Source organism: Coregonus lavaretus (genome assembly GCF_964263955.1).
Source record: "Coregonus lavaretus genome assembly, chromosome: 3".
Lineage (NCBI taxonomy): Eukaryota > Metazoa > Chordata > Actinopteri > Salmoniformes > Salmonidae > Coregonus > Coregonus lavaretus.
In genome coordinates this window covers 23,529,364-23,541,535 of record NC_139990.1, presented here as the reverse complement: position 1 = coordinate 23,541,535, position 12,172 = coordinate 23,529,364, and the positions used below count along the sequence as shown (strand labels likewise).

At 47.7% G+C, this 12,172-nt stretch overlaps 1 protein-coding gene across 1 annotated transcript; it reads right to left on the bottom strand.

Annotated features, from left to right (window-relative positions):
* Nucleotides 1–1,369: 1,369 nt before the first annotated feature.
* LOC311126061 (tyrosinase-like) lies at nucleotides 1,370–11,859 on the bottom strand (the record flags this gene model as incomplete). The annotated part of the gene is made up of 5 exons (XM_084158472.1): nucleotides 1,370–1,623; nucleotides 1,842–2,023; nucleotides 3,795–3,942; nucleotides 5,757–5,973; nucleotides 11,032–11,859. The coding sequence occupies 5 exons, from the start codon at nucleotides 11,857–11,859 to the stop codon at nucleotides 1,370–1,372; spliced, it is 1,629 nt and encodes a 542-aa protein (XP_084014598.1).
* Nucleotides 11,860–12,172: the final 313 nt, after the last annotated feature.

Sequence of the window (12,172 nt, the reverse complement as noted above, 5' to 3'; positions counted from 1 at the left end):
AGAGTGCACAATCCGATGTAATTCAAGCGCACTTATTGTAAAAGGGTGTCTTTTTATTGTATATGTTTACCACAGGAGGTTGGTGGCACTTTAATTGGGGAGGACGGGCTCGTGGTAATGGTTGGAGCGGTGTAAGTGGAATGGTATCAAATACAAACACATGGTCTCCATGTGTTTGATGCCATTCCATTTGCTCCATTCCAGCCATTATTATGAGCCGTCCTCCCCTCAGCAGCCTCCACTGATGTTTACAAACGCAATACTCCTTTTTCAATATTTCATTACTCTATATTCATAGATTAACCTACTAAAGTCAAAGGCAGTGTGAATTGACATAGCACTGTAAAATAAAATTTATAAAATATTTTCATGGCACAACTCCTAACATAAACATGGATGAATATGAATTGGTAAGTTATGTTACATCACAACAATGTTTGTTAGTTTGAATGGTATTATGTTGCATGAAGGAGGCCATTGTACAGGTTTTATCACATATTTTATTTATAGTCACAGTAGTCCAAACTGCTACATGAACAGTGTTCATTTTACACATTCAGCTTCAGGAAGAAAACAAAATAAAAACAAATATATAATATTGCCCCTCAAAAATGTGCCATATAATGTACTGTATTTGATGAGGTATTTTGAATAATTGTGACCAAGTCAAGGGCCTGTACAGAGATATAGATAGACAGAGATCCGCATAAGGCACCAAGCAAAGATACCATGAAACAACACTAACTTGTTTTATGGGAGTTTGAGCCTCTGTGTCATTAGTTTAAGTTCAAGTTCAATTTGAACTGGCACACATTAGCTATGTTTGGTAGAGCATGGCGCTTGCAACGCCAGGGTTGTGGGGGCCAGTATGAAAATATATGCACTCACTAACTGTAAGTCGCTCTGGATAAGAGCGTCTGCTAAATGACTACAATGTAAATGTAAATGTTGGTGTGATACATACAGATGTAGGATCTTAATTTGATCACACTTTTGTTGCCGGGAATTTTCCTGCAAATCAGGAAATGCAAGTTTGTAGTGTATTTGAGCCTACATTTTTTTGTAATTTCCACTTTTCAGACTTGATTTTCCCTAACGAAAAATGTATCAACCCCTACAAACATTTCCATTAATTATAATCCACATAATAATTAACATTACCTGTTGCTGCAGGATTAATTTCCTGCTATAATTAGATACAAATTAAGATCCTACATCTGTAGGGGCCCTTTACATGTTGGCAGGTGTGACAGATAGGCAACAAATTGTCTGGGTGGTAATTAAAAGGTTATGGCTTGGCTGTAGGCTAGGGTTGCAGGGCTAGGAGTTAGCTGTATAGTTGCTGGGCTAAACAGTGTGGTAGTTGGGGCTAAACAGTGTGGTAGTTTGGGGTATCACTATCACTGCTGATGATGAGAGGTTCCCTCTCTGGTAGGTGGAATGCTGAACTCTTCTCCCCGCGTTGCCATGGCCACGCACCCCAACACACCCGGGTCGTAGTCACAGCTATCGCAGCCACAATCATGGCAACCAGGGCCCCCAGGACCAACGCCCCTAGCAACCAGGGCCACGCCTCCATCATCAGTTCCAGGTAAGGACTAAGAACCTCCGATATCCTCTGATCTGGAGGGGAGGAGATAGTGATGAGAAGAGGAAGAGGATGAACGGAGGGGAGGGGAGAGGAGAGGAGAAGAGAAGAGGAGAGCAAGAGAAGAGGAGAGCAAGAGAGGGGAGGGGGAGGGGAAGAGGGGGGAGGGGAGACAGAGGAGAGTAGAGGAGAGGAGGAGTCCTTTACAATCCTTCAGCACACACACACACTGACCCTCACACACAGTACTTACCTGAGTCGAGCATGTAGGAGTATTCGTACCCCAATTCTTTGCTGGAGGTGAAGTATTCTATGTTCCTGTGTAGAGGTATGAAGGGCACCATGTGGTACTGCCTGTTGTGGCCGATGGGAGTATTGAACTCTGGGTAGTGGGTCTGCTCTGGAGCATGTCTCCTCAACCACTGCTCATAGATACTGAAGAGAGAGAGATTTATGTTATGTTATCCCATTTGTACTTTAACTATTTGCACATTGTTACAACACTGTATATATACATAATATTACATTATAATGTCTTTATTCTTTTGGAACTTCTGAGTGTAATGTTTCCTGTTAATATTGATTGTTTATTTCACTTTTGTTTACTATCTACTTCACTTGCTTTGGCAATGTTAACATACAGTGGGGAAAAAAAGTATTTAGTCAGCCACCAATTATGCAAGTTCTCCCACTTAAAAAGATGAGAGAGGCCTGTAATTTTCATCATAGGTACACGTCAACTATGACAGACAAAATGAGAAAAAAAATCTAGAAAATCACATTGTAGGATTTTTAATGAATTTATTTGCAAATTATGGTGGAAAATAAGTATTTGGTCAATAACAAAAGTTTCTCAATACTTTGTTATATACCCTTTGTTGGCAATGACACAGGTCAAACGTTTTCTGTAAGACTTCACAAGGTTTTCACACACTGTTGCTGGTATTTTGGCCCATTCCTCCATGCAGATCTCCCCTAGAGCAGTGATGTTTTGGGGCTGTCGCTGGGCAACACGGACTTTCAACTCCCTCCAAAGATTTTCTATGGGGTTGAGATCTGGAGACTGGCTAGGCCACTCCAGGACCTTGAAATGCTTCTTATGAAGCCAATCCTTCGTTGCCCGGGCGGTGTGTTTGGGATCATTGTCATGCTGAAAGACCCAGCCACGTTTCATCTTCAATGCCCTTGCTGATGGAAGGAGGTTTTCACTCAAAATCTCACGATACATGGCCCCATTCATTCTTTCCTTTACACGGATCAGTCGTCCTGGTCCCTTTGCAGAAAAACAGCCCCAAAGCATGATGTTTCCACCCCCATGCTTCACAGTAGGTATGGTGTTCTTTGGATGCAACTCAGCATTCTTTGTCCTCCAAACACGACGAGTTGAGTTTTTACCAAAAAGTTCTATTTTGGTTTCATCTAACCATATGACATTCTCCCAATCCTCTTCTGGATCATCCAAATGCACTCTAGCAAACTTCAGACGGGCCTGGACATGTACTGGCTTAAGCAGGGGGACACGTCTGGCACTGCAGGATTTGAGTCCCTGGCGGCGTAGTGTGTTACTGATGGTAGGCTTTGTTACTTTGGTCCCAGCTCTCTGCAGGTCATTCACTAGGTCCCCCCGTGGGGTTCTGGGATTTTTGCTCACCGTTCTTGTGATCATATTGCAGATTCAGTCTTCCCAGCCTGGTGCAGGTCTACAATTTTGTTTCTGGTGTCCTTTGACAGCTCTTTAGTCTTGGCCATAGTGGAGTTTGGAGTGTGACTGTTTGAGGTTGTGGACAGGTGTCTTTTATACTGATAACAAGTTCAAACAGGTGCCATTAATACAGGTAGTATACTGGAGGACAGAGGAGCCTCTTAAAGAAGTTGTTACAGGTCTGTGAGAGCCAGAAATCTTGCTTGTTTGTAGGTGACCAAATACTTATTTTCCACCATAATTTGCAAATAAATTCATTACAAATCCTACAATGTGATTTTCTGGATTTCTTTTTCTCAATTTGTCTGTACCTATGATGACAATTACAGGCCTCTCTCATCTTTTTAAGTGGGAGATCTTGCACAATTGGTGGCTGACTAAATACTTTTTTTCCCCACTGTACGTTTCCCATGCCAATAAAGCCCTTACATTGAATTGAATTGAATTGAGAGAAGTGTGTGTGTGCATGTGTGCATGTGTATTTGTGTGTGTGTGTGTGCTAACCTGTCTACGTAGGCGTGGTGCAGTAGGAAAATAGGGTCGTTAGCTGACCCCTGGACTGAAGACATGGAGCCGTTCATGAAGATATGAAGAGAGGCGTGCATGCCCATCACCCTACTGTTACCCAGGCCTGTCTGAGGGTTCCCAAAACCTAGAGGTCAGGGGTCAGGGGTCAGAGGTCAAGGGTTAGAGGTCAGAATTCAACACCAGGGTTAGGGTTAGAACAACGCTCTCTAGAGTGTTCTACAGTTGAAGTTGGAAGTTTACATACACCTTAGCCAAATACATTTAAACTCAGGTTTTCACAATTCCTTACATTTAATCCTAGTAAAAATTCCCTGTTTTAGGTCAGTTAGGATCACCACTTTATTTTAAGAATGTGAAATGTCAGGATAATAGTAGAGAGAATGATTTATTTCAGCTTTTATTTCTAACATCACATTCCCAGTGGGTCAGAAGTTAACATACACTCAATTAGTATTTGGTAGCATTGCCTTTAAATTGTTTAACTTGGGTCAAACGTTTCGGGTAGCCTTCCACAAGCTTCCCACAATAAGTTGGGTGAATTTTGGCCCATTCCTCCTGACAGAGCTGGTGTAACTGAGTCAGGTTTGTAGGCCTCCTTGCTCGCACACGCTTTTTCAGTTCTGCCCACAAATGTTCTATAGGATTGGGGTCAGGGCTTTGTGATGGCCACTCCAATACCTTGACTTTGTTGTCCTTAAGCCATTTTGGCACAACTTTGGAAGTATGCTTGGGGTCATTGTCCATTTGGAAGACCTATTTGCGACCAAGCTTTAACTTCCTGACTGATGTCTTGAGATGTTGCTTCAATATATCCACATAATTTTCCTTCCTCATGATGCCATCTATTTTGTGAAGTGCACCAGTCCCTCCTGCAGCAAAGCACCCCCACAGCATGATGCTGCCACCCCTGTGCTTCACGGTTGGGATGGTGTTCTTCGGCTTGCAAGCCTACCCCTTTTTCCTCCAAACATAACGATGGTTATTATGGCCAAACAGTTCTATTTTTGTTTCATCAGACCAGAGGACATTTCTCCAAAAAGTATGATCTTTGTCCCCATGTGCAGTTGCAAACCGTAGTCTGGCGGTTTTGGAGCAGTGGCTTCTTCCTTGCTGAGCGGCCTTTCAGGTTATGTCGATATAGGACTCGTTTTACTGTGGATATAGATACTTTTGTACCTGTTTCTTCCAGCATCTTCACAAGGTCCTTTGCTGTTGTTCTGGGATTGATTTGCACTTTTCGCACCAAAGTACGTTCATCTCTAGGAGACAGAACGTGTCTCCTTCCTGAGCGATATGACGGCTGCGTGGTCCCATGGTGTTTATACTTGCGTACTATTGTTTGTACAAATGAACGTGGTACCTTCAGGCGTTTGGAAATTGTTCCCAAGGATGAACCAGACTTGTGGAGGTATACAATTTATTTTTCTGAGGTCTTGCCGGATTTCTTTTGATTTTCCCATGATGTCAAGCAAAGAGGCACTGAGTTTGAAGGTAAGCCTTGAATTACATCCACAGCTACACCTCCAATTGATGCAAATGATGTCAATTAGCCTATCAGAAGCTTTTAAAGCCATAACATCATTTTCTGGAATTTTCCAAGGCACAGTCAACTTACTGTATGTAAACGTCTGACCCACTGGAATTGTGATACAGTGAATTCTAACTGAAATAATCTGTCTGTAAACAATTGTTGGAAAAATGACTTGTGTCATGCACAAAGTAGATGTCCTAACGGACTTGCCAAAACTATAGTTTGTTTTCAAGAAATTTGTGGAGTGGTTGAAAAATGAGTTTTAATGACTCCAACCTAAGTGTATGTAAACTTCCGACTTCAACTGTAGAACTACTGACTTTCTAGAGAACTAATAACACAAACACACACACAGACACACACACACACACACACACACACACAATCACAAAAACACCCCTACTTACCTTCCAGTGTGTTTCTGAAGCTGAAGTTAGCGGAGCGGTCCATGGCTCCCGTGTCATAGTCACGGAGACTGACCGTGAACTCCACCTCTGCTGCCGTCGGCAACCGCGCAACCAAGTTATGGTTGTGGTTGCCAGGGTTACGCAGCAACGTCCCCTCGTCGCTACCATCACACAGCACACCCCTCACACTGTAGTCTTCCGACCGCGAACACATCACCTACACAAACACACACACACACATATACACACACACACAAAAACCGATTGAATCAGGATGACTGCATGCCACATGATTGTGTAAAGCCTAGGCCTAAGCATTAAAGTAACTGTTCAGTGAAAATCTCACTTTTAAAATTATGTTAACTCATACCCAAATTATGTTGTTGACTCATCTTATACTTGTATTTGTGGCCAAAGCATAAATTGGAGAAAAAACACATTAAAAAAACCCACCTCAAACTTGTATCTCAAACAGATCGTTGAAAAAATGCTTGCTATTTCCTGAGGAGGATGAGCTGGCCAATCAGTGGTCTACTCGCATTAATATTTGTAATGACTGGTATACGCCCACACCATTCTGTTGTTGGGCTACGTACGCCCACACCATTCCAACACAGAAAAATTGCTTTTTAACTTCCTTAATTACCATTTTTTGAAGGAAAACTATTTGACTCAGATTGGAATTAATTATAGGTCATATTTAATAGAAATATTGAAACTTGGGGAGCTAACTGTCATGACTCCCTCCGAAGCTGCCACCTCTCCTTGTTCGGGCAGGCTTCTGCGTTCGTCGTCACCAGCCTTCTAGCCACTGCCGCTCCTCATTTCATCATTCCATTGGTTTTGTCTTGTTCATTACACACACCTGGTTCATATCCCCTCATCAGTACCTGTATAAGTGTTCCCTCTGCCCCCTTGTCTTTGTGTGTGATTGTTTATTGTGAGGATAGTGAAGCTCGGTTGAGCTCCTTGTATTTTGTATTGCCGGGTCATTTTCCCTGTGTGCCTTGTTGGGTTCCAGTGCGCCTGTTTTGCGCACTGGACTGTTTTGACGCATTACTGCGTAACTCTGTATTTCAGAATAAATCCTGTTATTCTGTGATTTACCCTCCTGCGCTTGACTCCTTCAAATCACCCATCACAGAATCACACACCCGCCATGGAGTCAGCAGGAGAGGAGCACATGCCTGGAGTCGTGGCACGGGTCCGGGAGCATTAGACAATGCTAGCCAGCTTGGGAGAAGCGATGGATCGGGTTCTCCAGGTCGTCCAACGCCTGGAGAGGAGAGGACCCGATCTGTCGGGACTAGCTGGGCGACCGGATCCAGCCACCCACACCCCAGCACCCAGAGGGATCCATATATCCCGACCACGGGATTTCGACCGGACAGCTGCTCTCTGCCAGGGATTCCTCCTACAACTGGAGTTATATTATTCGAAGATCAGCCGGGCTCCATCGGAGCGGGAGAAGGTGTCCACCCTCGTCTCCTGCCTCTCGGGGAAAGCCCTGGAGTGGGCCAACGCAGTCTGGAGTGAAGGAGGAGCCACGTTGGACAACTACGGGGAGTTTGCTTGCCTCTTTCGGGCCGTCTTCGATCACCCAGTCGACGGTAGAGAGGCGGGCGAGCAGCTGGTCCACCTGAGGCGGGCCCTCATTGACCACATCCGGTGCCATCTACGAGAGGACGTCCGAAGGGAGCTAGCCTGCCGGGACACCATGTTGTCCTTCAATCAACTGGTGGACATGGCCATCCGGTTGGACAACATGCTGGCTGCTCGAGGACGTCCTGGAAGGTGCCTGCCCGATACACCCCCCCCCCCCCAAACCTGGATCACAAGCTGATGGAGCTGGGTGGAGCGGCAATCTGAGAGAGCGGAGGACGACAGCGCCAGTGTCACTCTAGTGGCACGAGAAGACATTCTCCTGCACGCTGTCATCTGCGTTCTTTTGGGTCTGGAGGCGGCAGGCAGGGCACTCTTGCGTCACCCCAGGTATCGAACACCCATACTCGTTCAGAGCCCTCTGCTGCACACTGTACCCTACCCATCCACTTTCCTGATTACACAGTAGTTCCCCAGTGTAAGGCGCTGGTCGATTCAGGCGCAGCTGGGAACTTTATGAACAGGTCATTTGCACATAGTCTAGGCATTACATTGGTTCCCCTATCCATTCCACTCCCCATCAGAGCACTTCACAGTCAACCACTAGGGTCCGGGTTCGTTAGGGAAGTTACAGCACCAGTCACTATGGTTACGCATGAGACTCATAGAGAGCAAGTCACCTTTTTATTATTGAGTTTCCTGATTTCCCTGTTGTGTTAGATCTTCCCTGGTTAGCACTACACAACCCCATCTTTTCATGGCCGCAGAGGGTTCTCACGTGGTGGTCGCGAGAGTGTCAGGGTAGGTGTCTAGGTGTTTCCGTTGGTGCAACCACGGTGGAAAGTCCAGACATACCTCCACCGTGCAAATTCCCCCCGGATACCTCAATTTGGCGCACGCATTTTCCAAAACGCAGGCAACCAAATTACCACCTCATCGGGCTGGGGATTGCGCGATAAACCTCCGGGTAGACGCTGTGCCTCCCAGGAGTCATGTGTATCCCCTGTTGCAGGCTGAAACGGAGGTGATGGAGACATATGTCTCAGAGTCCCTTCATCAGGGGTTCATACGTCCCTCCACTTCGCCCGCCTCCTCAAGTTTCTTTTTTGTGAAGAAGAAAGAAGGAGGTCTGCGCCCTTGCATTGATTACCGAGCACTGAACAAGGGGACAATACATTATAGTTATCCTCTACCCCTCATTCCATCTGTGATCAAGTCAATGCATGGGGCGCGCTTCTTCACAAAATTAGATCTCCGGAGTGCGTACAACCTGGTGCGTGTCCGAGAGGGGGACAAGTGGAAAACAGCATTCAGCACAACAACGGGGCATTACGAATACCTGGTGATGCCGTACAGTTCGATGAATGCTCCATCAGTCTTCCAGTCCTTTGTGAACGAGGTGTTTCTGGACATGCTTGGTCGCGGTGTAGTGGTCTACATCGATGACATTCTGGTGTATTCCGCTACGCGCGCCAAGCATGTGTCCCAAGCAAAGTGCTGGCCCGACTGTTGGATCATGACCTTTATGCCAAGGCAGAAAAGTGTCTGTTTTTCCAACAGTCCGTCTCCTTCCTCGGATACCGCATTACCACCTCAGGTGTGGAGATGGAGGGAAATCGCATTTCAGCCATGCGTAATTGGCCAACTCCAACCACGGTTAAGGAGGTGCAGCGCTTTATTGGCTTTGCTAACTACTATTGGAGGTTTATCCGGGGCTTTGGCAAAGTCGCAGCTCCCATTACATCTCTGTTGAAGGGTGGGCCGTCCCGGCTCCGCTGGTCTGCTGAGGCTGACAGGGCCTTCAGTAACATGAGGGTTCTGTTCACCTCAGCCCCGGTACTGGCCCATCCCGATCCATCACTACCGTTTGTAGTGGAGGTGGATGCGTCTGAGGTAGGGATAGGCACTGTCCTATCTCAACGCTCAGGCACGCTACCCAAGCTCCGCCCCTGTGCCTTCTTCTCAAAGAAGCTCAGCCTGGCGGAGCAGAACTACGACGTGATAAACGTGGTTACATATAGGTTATTACTCCCTCCAGATTACCGTATTAACCCCTAGTTCCATGTGTCTCTCCTCAGGCCGGTGGTGGCTGGTCCGCTCCAGGAGTCTGAGGTGCAGGAGGTTCCTCCGCCCCCTCTGGACATCGAGGGGGCCCCGGCATTCTCCGTCCGTTCCATCCTGGATTCGAGGCGTCGGGTGAGGGGCCTTCAGTACCTCGTGGAGTGGGAGGGGTACGGTCCGGAGGAACGGTGCTGGGTTCCGGTGAGGGATATCCTCGATCCCTCCCTATTGCGGGATTTCCACCGTCACCATCCGGCTCGCCCTGCTCCGCGTCCTCCTGGCCGTCCTACTGTCACGACTCCCTCCGAAGCTGCCACCTCTCCTTGTTCGGGCAGGCTTCGGCGTTCGTCGTCACCAGCCTTCTAGCCACTGCCACTCCTCATTTCATAATTCCATTGGTTTTGTCTTGTTCATTACACACACCTGGTTCATATCCCCTCATCAGTACCTGGTATAAGTGTTCCCTCTGCCCCCTTGTCTTTGTGTGTGATTGTTTATTGTGAGGATAGTTAAGCTCAGTTGAGCTCCTTGTATTTTGTATCGCCTGGTTATTTTCCCCGTGTGCCTTGTTAGTTCCAGTGCACCTGTTTTGCGCACTGGTCTGTTTTGACGTCTGCGTAACTCTGTATTCCGGAATAAATCCTGTTATTCTGTGATTTACCCTCCTGCGCCTGACTCCTTCAAATCACCCATCACACTAACACACTTCAGATCTCAGGCACAGAACCACCTCCGAACTACACAAACCACACACACACACCATATAAAAGCCATTCATTTTACTCAGAGAGTTAGAGAAAGCAGTAGTGATGGAGTTATGTAGAAGGGAATACAACTGATAATGATGATCTATGAGCCTGTATGGCTTCTTTCAGTGTGTGTGTGCTAATCACAGAACATGGCCTCTGGCAGAAACACAAGGTAGTCAGACAGTCTCCTGATCACCACCCTCCTCTCCCCCTCTTCTCTTTTCTCCTATCCTTCCCCCTCCTCTCTCCTCCACTTCCTCTCCTCTCCTCTCCCCACCCTCTTCTCCTCTCCTCTTCTCTCCCCAGTCCTCTCCTCTCCTTTCCTCTCTTCTCCCGATTGCCTCTCGTCTCCTCCTCCGATCCTCTCCCATTCCTCTCCTCTCTTCTCCTCTCCCCAGCCCTCTCCTGTCCTGTCATATCCTCTCTCCTCCTCTCATTTCCTCTCCCCAGTCCTCTCCTATGCTCCACCCCTCCTCCCTCCTATCTAGGTTACAGGGGAGCTCAACAATGATAGTATATCATCACAGTATTCATTCAAGTCATCACATGAAAAGTAATAAAGAAAAGTTCAATTATTAAAATGTCTATTCACATTTTGTGAGTTGAGAAGCATACACTTTCTGGTTGATTACATCTCAATAGTCTAAAGTGTATTCTTCTCCTCCTCCTCTCCTCTCCAGACCTCCCCTACCCATCAATTAAAATGCAACACTTTGGAGACTATTGTGAACTTCTAAGAACAATGCCAAGGTGCCAGTGAGAGTGAGAGGAAGGGAGAAGAAAACAGGTAGGCAGGAGGGGTGAAGACAAATGAGAGAGGAAGATGATGGAAGAGACAGGAAGAGGAAAAAAAGGTGTCTCACCCTCCAAGAAGAGAACACTGAAGCAGGGCTGATGAGGTTGGGGTCTCTCGGGCTCTGGGCGCCCATCAGGTCGTCGGTGCAGACGTCACAGCCCTGCGCGTCCCGCCAATCCCAGTACGGGATGGAGAACTCAAAGTCCCCGGTCAGTTTCCTGATCTCGCGCTCCCAGTGCAGCAGGTACACACGGTGCCATGGCAGAAAAGCGGGAGCCCAGTGGGCGAAGTCCACATCGGTCCAGACATTCCCCGGTCCACCAAGAAGAGCATTCCTGGAGACATAGTAGTGCATCCACACAAACAGGTCATAGATCGAGACGTCAGAGAACAGCGGGTTGGTCCCGTTATTCATCTCCCGGTATGTCCCGGTGGCTATGAGGTAATCCTGGCTGACGGTGTGCTTGGCCAGGTTGAGGTAAGAGATGAGTTTCCGCCGTTCCGCCGCCGACAGGTGAAACACGTTCCGCCGCACGGACTCTCTCCTCTCCTCACAGTTAGCCCCAAACAGCCCGAACTGGCACTCTCCGCAGTTGAACCCCATGTAGTTGGAGGCGCACTGGCAGGTCCGGTTATAAAAGACCAGAGGCCACCTCTCTCTGTCGTCCAAGCCGGAGAAGGGGTAATTCAGCCCGTTAGGGAGATCTGATACCTCCACGTCCCGGCAGAACCCCCTGCCAGAGCTGGCCCCGCAGGCCGAGCCATCCCCCTCCCAGACCAGGCAGCACTCTTTAGAGAGTAGGGCCTCCGCTGTGGCGCAGAGCCTGGGAAACTGCTGCTGGGAGAACCACACACACTGGAGGAAAAACACACCGTGGAGGAGCAGGAGCCGCATCGCAACACTTCACCACATACACCAACACACACACCTGTCACACACACACCAGCACAGTGATGTGACTGAGTGTCATGGAGAGAGGAGTTGGTAAGTAGAAGTGAGAGAAGGGGAAACCCATGTAGCTAGTCCAGCCATATCAGAGTCCCTGCGGGAGCCACATCTCCTCCCTCACCCCCCCCCCCCCCCCCCCCCCTCACCCGCCGTCCCCCTCTCTGGCCCGGCTGTCACATGCCTCATGACCCCACCAGTGAGCTTGTTTCATGTGCAGCTGGTTCCCTGAACACACACAAACCGATGGTGTTTCTCACAC